The 20,685-nt window shown below is 38.9% G+C and overlaps 1 protein-coding gene across 4 annotated transcripts in view; it reads right to left on the bottom strand.

Annotated features, from left to right (window-relative positions):
* adamts3 (ADAM metallopeptidase with thrombospondin type 1 motif, 3) overlaps positions 1 to 1,585 on the bottom strand; it is a 178,006-nt gene extending 176,421 nt beyond the window's left edge. For 3 of the 4 annotated variants that reach the window (XM_077231554.1, XM_077231557.1, XM_077231556.1), the window contains exon 1: positions 1,183 to 1,533. In XM_077231554.1, the coding sequence (XP_077087669.1) occupies positions 1,183 to 1,248 (66 nt within the window). In that variant the 5' untranslated portion in view covers positions 1,249 to 1,533. Of the gene's footprint in view, positions 1 to 1,182 lie in introns of all 4 variants that reach the window. The other variant, XM_077231555.1, reaches the window with a different exon arrangement.
* Between the last annotated feature and the right edge of the window lie 19,100 nt (positions 1,586 to 20,685).

Here is a 20,685-nt window from a genome sequence, read left to right as displayed (position 1 = left end):
ACAAAATAGCTGAGAAAGTACCATCGGTAGAACCAGAGAAAAGTGGATGTAAAACTGTCATGATTATATCCAAATCTGACATTTAACTTTCAATTGCATTTGTGGCAAGCCATTTTTACATGTATTCCTTTAAACTTATAGGTATCTATTTTTATGTTACAACTTAATTTCAATTTCTAGGATGAAACCCAGTGACCAGAACCAAAGAAATTAGCAACTATTATATTATGTTATTATTCTGTTGTTCTATTGTTATAACTAATCTATACTCTTCAGATATAAACTATTCACTTCCAACAAGTGCTCCAACTGTTGCTAGTCCCTATCTATTTTTACAATTATATATTCATTAGGTGAGCTAGTACTTTTTGTTACTACTATAACATCCAGATTGTTTCTAGTATCTATATCAGATTTGCTGATACTTATTAGATACTCTTAGTACCTATTTATCTGACATTAGTATCCCATTACAGCTGTTATTAGTAACATATCTTGCGTAACTACTACTCAAAATGGCTAATTTATAGTTTCATAAAATTAAAAATGAAGTTTTAGTCAAATTAAATTAAATAATTAAAAAAATTATAAATAGATGATAATAAAACTAGGTAGGCTACCAGCACTACCTGAAATGCACAGTAAGCTGTGTGAATAGTCAATATAGATCTGAACCACAGACCCGCAAAGAAATCTATGGAAAAGCATGCAATTTGTTATATGTAGGCTAACAAGGGAATAATTTGTCACTATCAAATAATTACAAGTAGCTACTAATATTTAATCAATAAATTAATTTTGTGTGTGTTCGTTCAAATGAATAAAGATGAAAACAGCTTGCCATAGCCTATTTCACGTGTTTTCTGCAATGCCAACTTTCGGACAGTTTGGCTATTGGTTTGACAGCTGGGAACACTCTCCTAAAATGCGCAAGTTTCTCTCTAGTATTTGGTTGATACGTTTTCTCTAGGTACTCTGCATAATACGAACAGACAGAATGAACACAATACTGGTGTAGATATTCTTAAAACCAGCTTACATTTCAGACAGACTTATTTGAATTCTAATCGTGTTCCAAGCGGGAGGGCGACTGTTACACCTCAAACATGTCCCGCGAGCTTTCACTTACAGATCATTTTCATACAACTTTACGTGCAGAAACAGTAAATCATTAACACTTACCAGAAGAGCTGAAGTCAGACCTACTACAACTCCTACCATTAGTAACCTAAGTGACAGGACAACCATCACGAGTCGGGTTTTCTCAACTGAAAGACGAGAAACAGAAACTATAATCCAAATTTGGATGTTTCACTACGCGCCTGTCTTCTCTAAAAGTGTTGCGCACTAATCCTTAAACAAGACACCTTTAAAGACTGGTTAAAAGTAAGCAAAAAGTAATTAAGAAAGTCAAAAGTTGTAGAACTTGGGTCAATGTCTCAGTTTGTTAAACTTATAGCTAGGGAAGGCATCCCTCTGAAGAGCTGAGGTTGTTAAATTGAGTTGAGCTGGCTGGACAGAGCCTTGTCTGAGTTCTAACCTGGCACTTCGCGCTGACTAATAAACTACAGACCAGCCCTGCAGTGACGTCATTTTCTACCCTTTCCCTGGAAAGCACATGGTATGGTGGGGTGGTGGGGGGGTTGGAGAAGAAGAAAAGGAATATGCAAAGAAAACACATGGCGATGCTTTTGTCTAAGCTAGCTGGTGTGAATATAGTAGGCTAGTGAAGCTATTGAAGTCAGAAGAGGTCTGAGATCCTACAGAGGTAAAACCAAGCTGTTCATGTTATATTCTAGTAACATAATATTGCATTGCATAAAATGTCACTAGTTTTGATTTCAGTATGTTCGAAGTTAAAATCTGTTCATTTTTATAGTTATTTTCAAGGAGTTAATAGACTTTTATTAAAAACATGTAATAGAAAAAATAAAAAAAATTCTACATGGTCTCTTTTCTGACTAATTTCTGCCATGTTCTCATTTCTTTGTGAGGGATGTGTCAATATCTCTGAGAAGAAAAAAAGAAAAGAAAAAGAAAAAACTGCTTTAATAACAGACTGTTTTGAGGAGAGTTTGGCTGTGGTTCCATTCCCTAACATAATAACATAACCTCTTATCTCTTCTTATCACTTTTCTTAACCTCTTTATTGTCTGAATCTGTAACACAATTTTGTTTAGCACTTTTTTTTTGTTTACATCTTAGCCAAAATAACACGGCTACAGGCAATTTTGTTCCTCATATCCATGCAAAGACCACCTGCAGTTCTTACCTTCGTTTCTTCTCTTCCGCACTATTCCAGGTCTTTCTAATGCCTTCAAGGCCATGCGTCAGTTCAAATGCATTACAGGTGAGTTTTAAGCAAAGGTAATCTGATCACCTTCACATCTGTAGACCTTATGTTTCCCTCATCCCAATTTAGGCATGCCTTCCACTGTCTGAGTACGTTCCCAGAACATATCACTCAATAATAGCCCATGTTCAGTGTCGAATGTCTACAAAAAAGTAGTTTCCATCTGGTGAAATTTTTTGTATGTTTCATGCCAATTTTGTTATTTCATTTTAACCTAAGAATTTGAAGTGTGTATAACTGTAAAATTACTGTAAGGTATGAAATTAACTATTCATTGTTTTATCTATTTACTTTTGTAAAAAGTTTGTTCTTATTTCTTGAATGAAATATCTGATACATGCAACTCTCCAATGCATAACACTCATTGAATCACAGTGTTTCACTTTCCCTGTGGTCCTAACTCTGGCTTCCCTCCAAGTGTTACCGGTCTGCTGCTGAAATGGTATATGAAATTCCAGCAGTATTGTTATCGTTGATTAAAGAGGTGCTCGGAGGTCCTGAGAATCTGTCTGCACTCAGGTCCATGCATTCTGAAGCTTTTATTGGAAGGTAAAATTGAATGTCAGCAACCCTTTTGTTTTGTGCCTAAGCTTTGGTTCTGTAAAGCAGACTCCAGCTGAGTAATGAGGTTGTAAAGTGGTCAATGAAACAATAAACTATTTGCAACTTTGCTGACATTAAGAGCCATACTGTTCATGAAGGACATTTAAGTTTAAGGCATATCACCTGTTTCGTCTTTCAGCCAGGCATTTCTCAACACTAAAGCTTGTTTTAAAACACAAGACTTGAATGAAATGCATTACCTTAAACTTTAAGCATATAGTCATGCATTTTAAGGTTAATGCGAAATGAGTACCAATTCCGGAAATAATTCAAATGCTTTGGTCTTTCAAAACAAGACACTTGTGGTTTGTCTAATGTGTGGCACATTGACCAGACCACAAGACACCAAACAGCAATTTGAAACGGATAGACCTTCCTGACCTCACAAAGGGCATTCTGATTGCTATATATGAAATATTTGAATGCCAAGCTGTCCACACTTGCTGCCATCCCGTCTTTGTTTTCAAACAAAACATTAGGATCACAATAGCAACTGGAGGCATGCAGAAGTCACAATGTGCATCTCACTGGTGCTTTGACCTCGTGAGGGCTGAATGGAAGTTTTTGTCCATGCTCATCTTTGAGACAAAGAAAAGAAACACCAATAAAAATTTGCCATGTAAAGAATTTTCACAAAGGGAAGGACAACACATTGTGCCATTTTAACCCTTACTTGTCTAATTCTGAGGGCAAGACCATTTTTTACAGTCCCATTTATCATCTGGTGTTAATTCTCTGTTAATTCTCTCTGGTGGTTTAACTCAATATGCAATATCCATTTGCAGAATTATCTAATATTTATAATAAACTAAATCATATTGCTGCTAAAATCTATATAGATATTCACACATGTGAGTAATATAGTTAAAGACACGCAGTCAACTCTCAAGTGTTCAAAGACCAGCTTATGTATAGCGGCCTATAGAAATAGCCGCTAATGTAGCATCCATGTGTATATATCTATGTTAGTACAGCTGTATGTCTCTTCTAAGTTTCATAGACAGCTTTACTTAAAACAGGAGACTACTGTCTTGATACTAGAAACCCGTACCAAACCGGAAAAACAACTGCTAATAACACTAACTTACTAGATGTGTAAAAACCCACCGCAAAATTGAAACGATGTCAATTTCTAAAACAAAAGAACACAATGGTATTGTGGTTTATTGTATTATTATTTTTTATCTAATACACTGTGCATGCTTTTTATGTCTGTGCATCTGCTTTGCATGGTATAGTTTTTTTCTCCTTTTAAGTTTATAACAATACATTTTGTTTTTAGGGTGACTGTAAAATTTGGTTCAGGGACTACAGATGAAAAATATCCTTTGGCTAACATTATAGTAAAGCTAATTAATGATAGATAAACTAATAAATAAAACTTCATAATAATAATGATAATTGTAATAATAATAATAATAATATATTTTAATAATTATTATTATTTTATTCACTACAATCACATTATGCTGTATATATTATATTATGTCCTCTTTTATGCATGTAATTCCCCCTTACACTCTTAATGTGATCTGCTCTTAAATAGGTTGTACTTGTTTGATAGATCTTGCTGAACAAAGACATAATATTAAAATAAAAGACATAATATTAAAATATTGTTTTCATCTGTGTGTGTATGTGTGTGTGTGTGTGTGTGTGTGTGTGTGTGTGTGTGTGTGTGTGTGTGTGTGTGTGTGTGTGTGTGTGTGTGTGTGTGTGTGTGTGTGTGTGTGTGTGTGTGTGTGTGTGTGTGTGTGTGTGTGTTTCAGGTATTCCCTACATTGTGGGGAGATTTTTTCCCTACAATGTAGGGGACAAACATTTTGTTGGTCACCATGAGCAAAATAGATTATAAATCATACTAAGTGATATTTTGTGAAAATGTAAAAATGCAGAAAGTTTTCTGTGATGGTTTTGTGGAATGTTCCCATAAAACATAAAAACACAATCATTACTAATATGACCCACACTTTAATGTGGTAAGAACAATAGTTTAGTTAAACGTACGCTGCTTCAGTTTGTTTAAAGTTAATTTAGCATTTTAGTTTATAGCATATTTTAATGTTCTCCCCAAAAACCATTGTAAGATCAAACAAGAATTGGTGGACTCACCAAAGTCTATCATGTGATGGCAAAGAATCCGACTGATGAAGTACCTCGGCTTGATCAAATAACATGTGGCATCCTTTAAATTGAAGAAAAAGTGAAGATACAGTAGAAGCAAAAGATGGGAGGAGAGAGAGAGAGAGAGAGAGAGAGAGGGAGAGAGAGAGAGAGTGTGAGCAGCTGTTTTAAAGCCCCTGGACAGGTCGCAAAATCAACCAATTGGATCCAGCCTCAAATATTTAGCATTTCTTATCCATGACCTCTTTTGATAAGTAAATGTAAGAATTGCTGAGAAGGATAATGCCCCACAGTTCATTTGGATCACATTGGTGAAGAGGGTAGACTGAAGTACCACAACAAAATTTTTGTTTCTTGGGTAAGGATGCTTAAAGTAATTACCAGCTAACGTCAGTCAGTGACATTTACAGAGAATATCTCTTCAGCTTAGCTGTGGTCAAATCAAAGTTTCTTACCAGAGCGTAACAGAGGCCTGATAGCTGCTTAACCCATCACAAAAGGGCAAAAGATTGTGTTTAAGAGCACTTGTTCAGTCATGCTGATTGTGCAATAAGTAAATTCTTCATATTGCTCAATAGAGTCAAGAAGGTTTCCACTTTGCATCGATTACAGGAAAAAACTGTATAACATCGTCCACATTTACATTACATAGAAAGTGCAGGCTAACTTTCAGAATGTATGTGCAGGGTAGGGAAAGTTGCAGGGTTAATTTGAGGATTAATGGGGAAGGGACCAATGTATCTGGGACTTAACTTCTTGCTGGACAGGCGCAGTCTGTTGTCCCAAGTGGAGAGCCACACCTTCTGCCTGGGTTGTTAAGTAGAAATGTCGGTCCGTCAGGCATCAGCATTGCCCTTCTGACGGCACACTGCCACCTGAAGGTAGTGGTGAGCTGTGTCCCAGATCCCCCTCGCTCTCCTAGAACCAGTGAGTGATGGACCCAATATGTTGCTTCAAGCGCATCATTCTACACGCAGGGTGCGCATAAGGCACTCTGTATTGGAGCCTTTCATATTAGGCCTATAATACTTTTGCGCATTGAAATCTTATTGATAGTCTTCTTGTGCCATGCCAGGCCACCAGAAGCAATCTTATACTAAGAATTAAGAAAGGGTGATGGTCTCCTTCCAGCCATTGCCTCCATTCTTCTAGAGCTATAGTTTGATGTTAGTAGCTCACAATTTTCAGTATCGTAGTTCTGCTCTGCCACAGTGAGCTTATTTGAGAAGGTACACCGATGTCGTGATGGTTTTACAAGAAAATGCCTGGGACTATTTGTAAATAAAGTTAAATTTTTCATTGTAATTTACACATTTTATTTAACAATTACACATCTCTGTCAAGCAAATGCTTTGAAAAATATATTTTTTGTTCAAAAACTGTTCACTATTGTTGTGTGATGTGTGATTTTCAGAAATAAATGACAAAAATCGAATTTTCATTTTTGAAAATCTCTAGTTTATTGTACATTTTTCACTCATACTTCCTTTATAAACACATTACATGCATGCTTATGTTAGCTTAGGGTCTTCTGAATCCATAGATACCAAACACATAGTGTTCCATCTCCATTACATATGGTTTATAAGCCCAAATGTAAAAATAGAGAAAACGGACCAAAAAGAGCTTAGTCCCCAGAGGGTTAATAGTTATAGACTTAAAGGTGGTGGAGTTGATGGAGATTGTCTTGTGGCTGGAAAGAAGAGGCCGTGGACAGACAGGGAAACATTGTTTACCCCATTTCAGGACTTCACCACTGGACCAGGACGGGCTGGGATTATGGGTCACGAGTAGGGATGTAACGATTACTGGTTTCACGATAAAGCACAATAAAATGTCCTGACGCTTAGTATTATCATTTAAAATTGAATTATCATTTTCAAAATAACTTGTGGTAAATCCTGTCCAGGCAGAATCAGTGTAACGCAGCCGCAGCATGCAACATTGTTGTTGTTTTTTTTGAACGAGAAGACATGGCGGCAAGCAGTGACTGTGCTTGGGAGATTTATCCCCCCAAAATCCTCCCTGCCACGGCTGCAGCTTCTCACTGACGTCCGATATTAGCATGTGCTTCAGCCCTGCTTTTAAAAATATTGTGAAAAACATGTTTAAAATATTTAAATAACACATCAATACATATATCAGATATTCAAATGAATTCTTAAAATTATTGCATATATGCATTAAAAAAAATATAGGCTATATATATATATATATAAATAACAAGTTGGGCTGGCAGTTTTAATCTCAATATCTATTTGATAAATAAATTAAGTTGTAATCATCCGGATGATGATCTTTTTTGTAAAAGCTTATAGTGGCCACTTTAAGTTTTTACAAAACCAATTAAATAACTTGCACTGCGAAATTAAAACGGTAATAAATAATGATATGAGAGTTTTTTAAATTTAATATATAACCAATAAATTTGCATATTGTAAAGAATTGTTTTAAATTAAACTGTCAGTAGATGACGTCAAGTCGAGTAAGTAATAGTTGAGCCTCTTTGTTTGTAACTTTTCGTTGGTGAAAAACAACAAAAACAGTCAATAGTGTGTCTAAAATGTAAGCGACTTAATATATACCCTGCTTGTATCTTGAACTGAGTTTTTTTTTTGTGACAGTTGAAATCGTGATAATATTTTGGAAAACCGCTTTCTTGAGATGTTGTTAAGCTATATTAAATTTGAAAAATAAAAATATGAATCATTCTCTCAGTGTTACTACTTGTCTGGTATGGGCTAGTAAAAATACTCTTTTCACTTATCCCTTCAGAAAAATACACAGAAAAAGCATTTATGTCGATGCCTGTATTTTAGATTGCATATAACATTGCATTCAATAACAGAAATATGATTTCTATTGGAAATTGTAAAAGTGGTATTTTCCTCAGTTTTTTCTGTAAAATGTGGTCTTCCATACAGTTATTTACTCTATGGGCGATTTGAATGGACAACTGAATGAAGTACTGAATGAAGGAGACAGATGCAGCCACAGAGCAGGTTCCAATCCTTGGTAGTAAGTAGTGAGGAGCGAGTGCTCTTTCCATCCACTTGCCACTGATAGGGTACAAATATCAGAGCATAGCCATTAATATAACTTTTTCTCTGGCGTAAATGATAAAGGTGCTCACCATTAGAAGAATCACCCACAGGATCGCTAAAAACTTCTCTGAAGTGGGCCACAAAGCCATCAAGATATTGTGTCACTGGTCCAAGCTTGTTGCCAAATGGTTTCAGCCCATTAGAGTTCTCCTTCAGTGTGAAAGGATGAAGGAGATTTTGGCTCTCTGTGGGGAAGCGATGCGAATATTGGAGCACTAAGCCGTTGCAGTTCTCCACCGACCCACAGTAGGGCTCTGGATTGACCACGGGACTGGCAACGTAAACTGGAGGAGAAAATAATCTAGTTGTACTGACGGGTGCAGTGGTAGATCCAGGTTCTGGGATAACTCAGCAAAGAGAATCAACGAGATATTGGAAAGGATCATGCCCTGTTGGGTTCATGATGTTATAGTCTGGTTTTGTCAGGGAATACCACAGAAGAAAGAGAGTTTGGTTCAACCCGAACAGGTATTTATTGACACAAATTAGTTGCACTGTAAAGCTGGTGAGTAATGAAGCAGTCAGAGTGATTATGAGCAGTAGTATATAGATCAACATAGTCTATTGCTCTTTTACCAGGGGTACCGGAGTGGAGAGAGCACACACCTCTTTGCAGAGTATTATGAGTAAACAGGTAAATACAATATTCCAAATAAGAGCTTATAGGAGATCGCTGTAGTATCTCATAGAAATTATTGGAGATTCACAAGGAGATTACTGGAGTATCTCAAGGGAACATCACAGGTAAGTAGAGTGGGTAAGTAGTTAGTAATCAGTATTGGAGACCAGACAAAGTGTGACTGTGAGGTGTGTGCTTATATACAGGTCCTGATTGGTTGGCTGATGAGGGACAAGTGCAGGTGATCAGTATTCGGGTGAGAGTGATGGTTGGGTGTGTGAGACAGAGGAGCCAAGTTAGACTGTGACACCAGTGAGCAAGCCCATGACAAATCTCCCTAAGTAGATGATGGAATAGTATCTGTTATCTTTGACATCATGCTTTTTTTAATAAATTTAAAGTTTGTTTCTTTTGCCTGAATCTATGTCACACTTTTCTTCGAAATGCCCAACAGCAATGCAGAAAAAAAATAGACTTACCACCAAAAAACAGCACTAAAATACGTTTTAGAATAAACTTTACATTTACTAGACCCCTGTTAACTCACTGGTAGTTGGTCATACTGTATGCATAAGGTAGACAAATTAATAATAATAATAAAAAAAAAAATTATAATAATTTTTGTATAATTAACTGTAATTATAGGCCAAAGCGCATTAAAGCACATTAGACTTAACAGTTCAAATTTGATTTCTGGAAATGACTTTGTTATTTCATCCTCTCAAGTGTGCAATCTTGGCGTTATCATTGACCCAGAACTGATGTTCGATGCCCATATAAAAATGGCATCGAAAACTGCATTCTTCCATCTAAGAAATATAGCTAGACTATGACCTTTTCTATCGCTGCCAGATGTGGAAAGGCTTATTCACGCCTTTATCAAGGCTTGATTATTGCAATGCACTCTATGTTGGTCTCCCAAAATGATCCATCAAAAAATTACAGTATATTCAAAATTCAGACGCCCGGTTATTGAAAAATACAACTGCTCGTCAACATATTTCACCGGTACTCAATGACTTGCACTGGCTGCCTACTCAAGCACGTATCAAATTCAAAACTACTGGTTTTAACATATAAAGCTATGGGATGGCCCCTGCCTATCTCTGCAGTTAAGTTACCTCATACTCCAGCTCGCTCTCTGCGCATTTTCGGTCTCAGCACCACGTCTATGCAATGCTCTACCATCGGGAATTAGAGACTCTCTAACATTGGACTGTTTTAAGAACTCTTTAAAGACAGACCTTTTTAGAGCTGCTTATTGCAACTGAATGTGTGCATTGATTTTACACTGTAAAATTAAGACAGATAAAGAGATGGGTTAAGCTGCATGTACTGTAAATGGAAAGTGTCCATGCTGCCTTTTGAAACAAAGGATGGGGTGGTAATCTTTCACGCTTAAACACATAGCACTTTAGCCATTTGCCGCAGACGAGACAGACATACAGTCCGACACCATCCCACCCTGTTGATGTTGGCGTGAACATGCTGTCACAGAGCCTGGGCCCCACAGGAAAATCCAATATTTGAACTTTTCACTGCTGGTTTGCTGGACTATGGCTAAGAGGGTCAGCTTTGTTGAAGAGTTGACAACCAGGCGGAGAAAATTCTGTGGCAGATTTTGCCACAGCCCAACTCAGATATGCCATTTGCTGTGAATGGGAATGTAATTTTTAGAAATGTAGTGTAGTGCAAGAGCTGCTTGTTCAGGTTATGCAACACACTGGACCTTGAACTATACAACAACTATATTAGTGCCCACACCAGCAGAATTTATTCTGTTTATTCAGAATTTATTCCAATCTGTTTATTAGCCCACACCAGCGGATGGATGATAAAGGTCTGTTTATTATAAGCATGTGCTGCAGTTGTCTAAAATGTTCAAGCACTTTAAAGTGTGTATAGTTATCAGCTGAAAAAAAATATTCTGAAATTGATAGAAGGAATCTGAAATTGATTCCAATTATATTGTACCGAATTAGAATGATTATTAAAACTCTATAATCATAGTTATATCATAATAGTCATGGTTATATCATAATAATACATAATAGAAATTAATACAGACGATTACTCAAACACTGAACAATTGCATAATATATATAGTCATAAGCGGCAATCATCGGGGTCCAAGCACTAATTTTTCCCCCTCCTAACCTTATCCTTGCAGTTTAATACATAAATGCAGTTTAATGCACAGGGGTGGTAAAAGTCCTCATAAATTATACTCGAGTAAAAGTATATATACCTAAATAAAAAATGACTCCAGTAAAAGTAGAAAGTCCTCCATTCAAACATCACTTGAGTAAAAGTACAAAAGTATCCGATTTAAAACGTACTTAAGTACCGAAAGTAAAAATTAAATAATCAAACTGTAAATATCAATAATTAAACAGATCAATTGTTTTGGGAGTGATATGCAATGTTTTAATTGAACAAATGATTAGATACTGCAATTAAGAATTTGTTAGATTTGCAATCATAAGAGACAATGAAGCACCTTGCATCAATTCTAAACAATTTAATTTAGTTTAGTGACAGCATATTATGGTGCAATGACTGGTAGGCCATTCTTTGATACAAATTTTACAATTTCAATTCAATTATTGTGGTTTGATTCCGATCTTAATTCAATATAGATTCATTTTGATAAATATTTGGTACAGTAGATACATGTTAATTTTTAAATTAAGAAAATCTCACCTAATTCTGGGCTACAGAGATCCCTGTCAGCTGGTATTATTAAATGTTAAAAATACATGTGATTTTTATTATAATAACAACTTTATAATATTTTAATGATATAAGTACAAATATAATAAATATATAGTCCACATATTTAGCCAAATACTAATTTATACTAATATTAAATATATTATAAAATAATAATTTTTCTAGCCAACTAACGTGCTATGGTCATTAAATGTTTTGTTTTTTTCTGAGGTAAATGTAACGTTATGTGACATTTTGTTCTCCAGCTGTTTTATTTCCGCGGTTGAAAAACACTGATTTATTGATATTATAAGGTATATACATTTCGGTAAGTTGTACTGTATCTTTCAACATAGGCTACCTATTATTATTCATTTGTCTTTATTTACAATTAACTAAAGAGATTAACGGCACCCCATAGCAGCCGCTAGCTATCTGTCACGTCACATTTAAAAGCTCCAAAACGGTATTTATTGTTTGAATTTCGTAATAAAATGAGCTGAAAATGAGCATATCAAAACTTACCTACTCTGTCTTGCCTGTCGGTGTCAATGTCCTCTTTGCTTCGCGATTTTTCTCTGCTTGAGAAAATGGATGTGTGTCGTGAGAGCATGTGGAAAGTGTCAATTGCATGAGTCTCACACTGAATGAGTGAGAGTTGGCAGCTCTGCAATAGACATGTTCCATAACATAGCAGCGTGACTGGAGGGAAAGCGTTTAGGGGAAGGCTGGGGCATTCGTGGGCCAGAACATCCCTGTCCCTCGAGAAATATATTGGGCAGTGAGAGTTGTCTTTTGAGGCGAATGGTTCGACCTCTGCCCTCCCGCAGATACTCCAGATCATATGAACCATTTGGGGGTGAAGCGTCCATTCTTCTGAAGACACGTTGCCCTGGGACAGCATGTCTGCTCCTTGGTTCAATTTGTCCGCACGTGCGGCGCTCTCAGCGAATGCAGGTTGTTGTTGTGCCCATAAGATGAGGCGTCTTACCAGTTTGTACAGAGGCCTTGATCTGTGTCCACCTTGGTGGTTTATGTAGGACACCACTGTCATGTTGTCCGACCGGACTAAGACATGGTGCCTTTTCAGATCTGGCAGGAAGGTTCTGAGGGCCAGAAAGACTACCAGCATTTCCAGGCAGTTGATATGAAGCCTCTTTTCCGCGTTCAACCAGGAGCCGGAAGTCAGCCTGCCCTCGCACAGAGCTCCCCAACCTCTGTTGGAAGCGTCTGTCGATACCACTTTCCTTCTGGAGACCATCCCCAGCTCCACACCCGACTGGAACCAATGAGGGTCCTTCCATGGGGTCAGGGCCATGATGCAGCCGTGATCCACCCTGATGCACAGGCATCCAAAACGCCAAGCGTAGGCTGAAACTCAATATTTCAGCCAGTACTGTAGGGGCTTCATGTGAAGCAGGCCCAGCTTAAGTAATGGTGACATAACGCCCATGAGGCCCATCATTCTCTGAAACTTTCTGAGGGGGGGTGAGAACCAAACCTTCGAAAGAGGCGGCAAGCCGTTGAATCGTCTGGGATCGTTCTGGCATAAGCGTGGCCCACATTTAGGCTGAATCGAGAAGTGGTCCCAGGAACGAGATTTGTTGGCTGGAAGACAGTGAGCTCTTGGCTGTATTGATCCTGAGTCCAAGGAATTCCAAATGGCTGAAGAGCACGGATCTGTAAATGTCTAGCTCAGCCTCTGACTGTGCTAGAACGAGCCAGTCATCAAGGTAATTCAGGACGCGCACTTGAAGTCTTAATTTGGTTACAGTGCGTGGAGCTAGGGACAGACGGAATGAAAGGACCATATACTGAAAAGCCAGCTCCTTGAAGCTAATCTCAAGAACGGTCTGTGAGGGGGAGTTATCTGGATATGAAAGTATGCGTCTGTCAGATCCACTGAGAAAAAACAATCCCCTGGGCATACTTACGAGGAGATTTGTTTCAACGTTAACATCTTGAATGGTCGTTTCATAAAATTGCGGTTCAGATGTCTAAGGTCGAGGATGGACCTGAGGCCACCATCCTTCTTTGGAACGAGGAAGTAGCGGCTGTAAAGCCTGCCTCGCTGTGGGTAACAGGAACAAGATTCAAGCTCTCAAGTGGTCGGAGACGCAGGCTTTGCAGCCTTTTGAGTCGGCATTTCTTTATGGCGACTGGAAGCAGCTGCAGAACTGGAAGCTTAGGCATGAAGTGTTGCATAGCCTGCGACGTCTTCTCTGCATCAGTGAAGCGCTCGGTGATACCGTCCACTGCAGGGCCAAAGAGGCCGGTGGGAGATACTAGGAAGTTGAGGAAGGTAGGAGTCTTTGTCTGCGTCCTTCATCTCCATTCCAGCTCTAGCGCTGCTCGAATCCTTAGACGGCAGGGGGGCGGGGTCATCTAACGAGTCCGACCAGTCCTCCACGTCTGAAGCCGCTAATGACATGCTGTCATCAGGAAGATCATCTTTAGATCGCATGAAAGAGACCAGGTCGCTTGCACCAGAAGAGGGGTACTGGTCAGTGTGTAGAAAGAGCACAGAGGAAACCTCTTTGTGGGGAGAGTGAGGCATGCGGGATCGAGCTTACTCGTGCCCGACTGCACAGTGCTCTCAGGCTCAGCTGTTTCTTTCTCTGAGGTTCCTTGGAGGAAGAGAACGGGAAAGCGTGAGGAGTGGAGTAGCTCGCTGAAAAGAAAGCGATCCACGAGCGGAGAGACTGCTCAGTGCAATATTCTATAATCTTCAGTAATCTGAGAAAAAAAAATTTTCCATTACGTCTAGCGACGCAGTACCAGTGAAGACTATCGATAGGGAACTACTGTTGGTACACCGTAGTTATACAAATTAACCATTTATTTCCATTCAAAAGGGTGGAAACCGACCAAAAAAGATGAGGCTTAAAGGCCCATATTGTAGCCCTTTCTGAAGTTTTATTTTAGGATTTGATGTCCTTAACAATATATATTTTCGGTATAAGTACCAAAAACCATCCCAATATATTTTTACAGTTCCTTTCTCAGGAGCTCTGCCAAGAACAGGTAGATTTTGGCCTATTTACTTAATATTCATTGGCCTGTTGTTTTCTGAGTGACGCCAGGCCAACCACAGGTGACTAGGGTCATGTATGCTGTAGCCTGCTGTGGCTTGGTGATGCTCACAGTCACAAGTAAGGTAAATAAAACACCTGTAATGATTGTGATAAATGATTTATTAGTAAAGCATAAACATTCACAATCCTCTGTTAATTTAACATAAAAGCAAGCATAGACTACTACGTGCATCGTTTGGCATGACAGAAATAGCGCAAAGTGCGTTCCCTTAATAATTCCTAAAGAGCTGATATCGCGATCTCACAAAGCTCTGTTATTATCAATGAAGCTAAATACAATAAACAATAAATCTTTTCATAATGTCTGTGATTGGCTACATTGCTCAATGCTGCAAACATGTTATTTAAATATAAACTCATTCTGCCCTGTAAATCATTTTTATTTAGTTTTAGTTATTCTTGTTGCTTTTGTGCAACATATAAATAACAATTTATTTGTTTTTAGATGTTTTATTTTTAAATATTCCTAATTTGCGGGAGTCCCGCGAATCGTTTTATTCCCCCGCAACCCGCAAAGATACGAGTGTGTTACGCCCGCACTCGGCCATATGATCCAGTCCCGCCCCGCATTCTGTTGTGTTGGGTCCCGCGGGGGTGCAGTCTCTACATCCATCAACTGGACAGCCTTTCTCGACTTGTGTCTGTGTTGTTGTTGTTAAGCGATGATGTTGTCTGGGGTTGGGCCAAAGGAGGGCGGACGGTGGGCAGTGCTTGGGGGACTGAAGGCGGCGACTGAGTAGTTCTGACATAAAATTTTTACGGAAGTCACAACGGCTTGTGAAAAGGCACAGCTACTTTATGAAGGTTGTGTACATTTGTCTGTGGAATGACTGTTTTGAAACGTATATGGGAGTTAAATAGCCCCTAGACCTCTGTTATCAGGAAAAAAAGCCAGGAAATTTCATTTTTGACAATATGGGACCTTTCAAGGGGTTCATTATCCTGAATTTCCTGTTGAATATGTATCAAGTTTCATTAAGCTTGGGCGCTGCATTCAGCAGCTATAAGTCAACTTATAGCTACTACTATAAACTATAAAACAACTACTATCAGCAGTCAGTTCTCAGCTCCACACACACAGGAACCCAAACCATCCTCTCCCACTACCAGTAACCTTCTCTTTACCTTCTCTCCACTACCCGAGGAAGACGTCGGTTACCACTCGCTGCTCGCATCAAATTCAAGGCTTTGACGCTTGCTTACAGATCAACCACAGACTCAGCTCCGTCCTACTTTCACTCCCTACTACAAGTCTACATCCCTTCCAGAAGCCTACGATCGGTCAATGAGCGACGGCTTGTGGTACCATCACAGCAAGGCACTAAATCACTCTCCAGAACATTCTCATTCACAGTTCCATGCTGGTGGAATGATCTCCCCACCCTCATCCGGAATACAGAATCCCTGACAGCATTCAAAAGACAACTGAAAACTCATCTCTTCCGTGATTACTTAACATAAAAAAAAAAATCTTCTCCTTTAAATCTTCCATTGTCTGGTTTTTGCTACTCCGAGCAATGCCTGAACTTTGTATTTTGTGCACTTCTTGCGTTGTTCTTGCCTCTTCACGATGACTCGCTTGCTTTAATCCTCAGTTGTAAGTCGCTTTGGATAAAAGCGTCTGCTAAATGACTAAATGTAAATGTAAACTTGGGCATTGCCTGACCAATTAATCAACTTATAACTTTGCAATGCTTTGACAAATAAAAATTATTTTGGTAACTTTTGCCAGCACCATCCCTAGGTTTTGTGTACCTATTTTGGTGAAGATCGGACCAAAGCCTAGTATGAGTTTGAAAAAAGTATGTTTAAGGAAAATTTAAAATGGTGAGAAAATTGTAAAGGCAGAAATGGCCTTCGGTGCTTTGGACCCTCTAATGAAAAGGTCACTATTGGGGATTTTCCCTGAAAATATATACTATGAAAATTTGCCACATATGTTTTGTTTTCTCTATTTGTCTTTGAATTTTAAATGTTTGAGCAAATGGTTATGTTTAAGATGTTTGGTTATCAAATCTAAAAATTTCAAATCAATTTAGAACTTGCACAGTCTTCTGACTGATGAAGGATGTTAGTCCTTCATCAGTCAGACTCATATAATGATTTCAATTGAAAACTCTTACTGCTGCCAGAAATGTAATAACCAGCCTGGCTTATGATGGAAATATGTTTTGATCAATGACCAGAAAACCATAAGAATTATATAAAAACGTCTTGAACTCAAACACTTCTTACTCAAGTCAGTAGTCAACGTGAATTGAGGACAAAGGAAATAAAAATGCAAAAAATCTGTAATCCTTTAAAGTCTGATGAGAATGCACTGCTAATCATCCTCAAGTTAACTGACACAAAGTCGAAGTCACATAAAACATGATAGAAAATCCATAGTTACTGAACATTTTCAGAATGTCCAAAATGTCCCCTTCCTCCACCCCTGGACCTCAACCACCCTCCCCTCCATCCCACTCACTTTCTTCATTCACTCCAAGCACTTAAACCGATATATCTACCATAATCTCAAGTATGAAGCCCTCAACTTCTCCCCTTGACCCAATCCCAACATTTCTTGCTAAGGCCTGCTTCCCCTCACTTTCCCCCCTCATCACCAACATAATCAACTCCTTTCTGGCCTTTGGTATTGTCCCCTCCCCTCTCAAGCTTGCTGCCATCACCCCATATTGAAAAAACCGGGTCTGGACCCAGACATTCCCAACAACTACCGCCCCATCTCAAATCTCCCATTTCTGTCCAAAATCCTGGAACGAGCTGTTGCTACTCAACTTCAAACTCACCTAAACTCCAATAACCTATATGAACCATTCCAATCTGGCTTCCGCACTAAACATAGCACCGAAACTTCCTTCCTCAAAATTACCAGCGGCATTCTCCTTGCTGCCGACTCTGGTCTCCTCACCATCCTTATCCTCCTAGAACTTAGTGCAGCTTTTGACACCATCAAACACTTCATCCTCATTTCACGCCTTCAGCACCAAATTGGAATAACTGGCTCCGTTCTAACCTGTTTAACTTCCTATCTTTCTGACAGACACCATTACATCTCTATAAACAACTGCAAGTCTTCTAACACTTCAATCACTCATGGGGTGCTTCTCATTTCTTATTTGTGCATCCTTGTGTCCTTTCCTAGCCCCTCAGCTCCTCCCCCTGAAGGTTTCGAGGGAAGGACGCAAAGAAAGTAAACGAGTACGGAGGAATGGAATGATAGCTTTTTTTATACATTGGAATACTTGATCACTTGAGCGTCACTTCACAGCGTCATCAGCAGCGCTCAAAGTATCTGCCATCATGTTGTTGAAGTTTGTTAATTTAAGAAATTCATAATAAATAATAATAAACCAAGATACCCTGTCGAAATTCGTGTAATGTGTGGTTTATATAAACTGCAAAGGTAAAGAATAAATTAAAACAGATTGTGATGATGTGAAGGGGGAGGAGAATTGATACGTGCGTCACGTTTAGTCGATAAAACTCTTCCGCATAGGATACACCCGTGTATCCTTGCTCATGACTCCTCTGAAAGTCTCCTCACTCCTCGATCCTCGACTCCTTGGGGTGCAATTAGAGAATTGAGATGTCCTTCAAGATGGCTGAGCTCGATCGGTTTCCGGGTCATAGGATGGAGGACAGAGGAGCGAGGAGACGAGGAGGGATATTGAGAAGCACCCACTGTGTCCCCAAGGGTTCAGATCTAAGCCCCCTCCTTTTCATCCTGTACATGCTCACCCTTGGACAGATCCTCCGCCAACATGGCCTCCACTTCACTGCTATGCGGATGACACCCATATCTATCTATCCTCAAAGACCATCACAGCCTCCACCTACTCAACCCTTACAACCTGCCTCACTGACATTAAATGATGGATGCAAGAAAACTTTCTCCAACTCAACTGTAAGAAATCAGAGATTATCATAATCTGTCCTAACTCCCTCACCCGACATGCCCAGACCTTTTCCCTCAACATCGATGGCTCCAACGTCACCACCTCCACCTGCATCCGCAACCTTGGAACCATCTTCGATCCTAACCCTCTCCTTTGTACCGCATGTCAATCACGTCAACAAAATCGCCTTCTTTCACCTTCGTAACATCGCACGGCTCCGTTCCTCTCTGTATACCATTGCAGCTGAAACACTCATCCATGCCCTCATCACCTCCAGACTGGATTATTGCAACAGCATTATTTATGGACTACCAAACAAAATCATTTCAAAACTTCAATATGTCCAAAAGTCAGCTGCCCGCCTTCTCACCTCAACCTGCCGCCAAGATCATATCACCCCTGTCCTCTACAAACTCCACTGGCTCCTAGTCAAATACAGGATCAACTTTAAAATACTTCTCCTCACATACAAAGCACTTAATAACTTGGCCCCTCCATGCCTCTCTGTCCTCCTAGCCGGCTGCACACACGCCTGCCTCCTCAGGTCCGTTGATGCTGACACATTTAAGACCATCAGGACTAAGTGCCAGACCTGGGGCGACAGAGCCTTCTCAGCTGTTGCACCCACCCTCTGGAACGCCCTCCCCGTCCACATCAAACAGTCCAGCACCTTAACATCCTTCGAACAGGCCCTTGAAACTCACCTCTTCGAACTTGCCTTTTCCTGTTAATAGACTTTACAAGTTTTTCATCCATTTCATTCCCACCTCTCTTGCTTTGCCTCTGCTTGTCCATGCATCTATGTTTTCATTTTTTCCCAGTTATGTAACCTTGTCTATATACCTTGTTCGTTTGTTTTAACTATGTAAACCAAAAATTGTAAAGTGTCTTTGAGTGTATAGAAAAGCGCTATAAAAAATAAATGTATTATTATTATTATTATTATTATTATTATTATTATTCATTTTCATGTGTCCTTGTATATTCTCATCTTGCCACAACATAACAGTTCACATATAGTCCATTGTTTCGTCAAGAAAAAATGAGTATTCACTTCAAGTTCCTCCATGTAAAGAAATTCCTGAAGAGGGCAGTGCAGTGTGGTGGCTGAGCTGGAACCTGATAGGTTATGTTTCCAGGGGGGAACAATATAGTGGTGCACCCCTGCGAACACACGCAGGTGAAAAAGTTTGGAGTAGATCTCTTGATTGATTAACAAGGACTTTCACACATTCAGCTCAAATTCAAGCTTGAAGACGCAACTGGTATGAACATTAACTTAAATTATGTTGATGGTAAAATAACAACTTTGAAGTTGTAAAATGTAAGTATTGTGTTTTAGCTTATTCAATGGAATTTGCTACTGTACTGATTGATGCTAAGCTTTGTATGGTTTGTGTTGAACAATTATTTGAGTTTGAAAGTTGTGCTTTAAGTTTAACATTTATAGTTTATTGTCAAAGCATTTTATTTAGTTGGTTATACTGTAGTTATTATGGTGATGGTGAATGAAATGTTAAATGTTAGTTTAAATAATATCTTTATTTATATTAATGTATATTTGATTTGTTTCAATCTATCTTTTAAAGATTATCAACCTACTGCAGCTACTGCTTCTACTATTGCTTCTGCCAATAGGCTACTTCTGCAAACAGAAGTAAATAAAAAACAGTAAAGCTCAATGAGTTGTCCTCTGGCATCCTTCAAAGTTTGAATGCCATCTCAAGTTTGGGCAGAGCTGAAACAAAAAAAATTCGGGAGAACTTGACAACCATATTTTTTGGACTGAATCAAACTTTGTGCGGCACGCACAAGTCCTGAAAAGTAAAGACAAAGCGTCTCGATCGCCCCCAGGTGGTTGGTCACAATATAGGTCAAAAACCCTGCCCTATCCATGTAGTCTAATGGGACGCGATGGAACTAAACAATCAAATTACACTTAAAAACATTTTTTCCAAAGATGTTTTCTGTCATTTGATGTAGTTTTTAATACGCTGATGTAAGTTTTAATAGTTTTTTTTTCTTTTTTTTTTTTTATAAGTTTGGTCTTTGTTAGTTATTTGATCCTACAAAAACGGGAATGTGATGTCATGATTGACAGCTTCTCTAAACGAAGTAGTCACTGAGGCACCAACTGACTTTTTATTTTCAGGAGGAGATTGGCGCTTCAACT

The sequence above is a fragment of the Siphateles boraxobius genome, unplaced genomic scaffold (genome assembly GCF_051911475.1).
Source record: "Siphateles boraxobius isolate OS27281-9 unplaced genomic scaffold, OSU_SipBor_1 16, whole genome shotgun sequence".
Classification (NCBI taxonomy): domain Eukaryota; kingdom Metazoa; phylum Chordata; class Actinopteri; order Cypriniformes; family Leuciscidae; genus Siphateles; species Siphateles boraxobius.
Note: the sequence above shows the minus strand (reverse complement) of the source record. Positions and strands in the feature narration are given on the sequence as shown.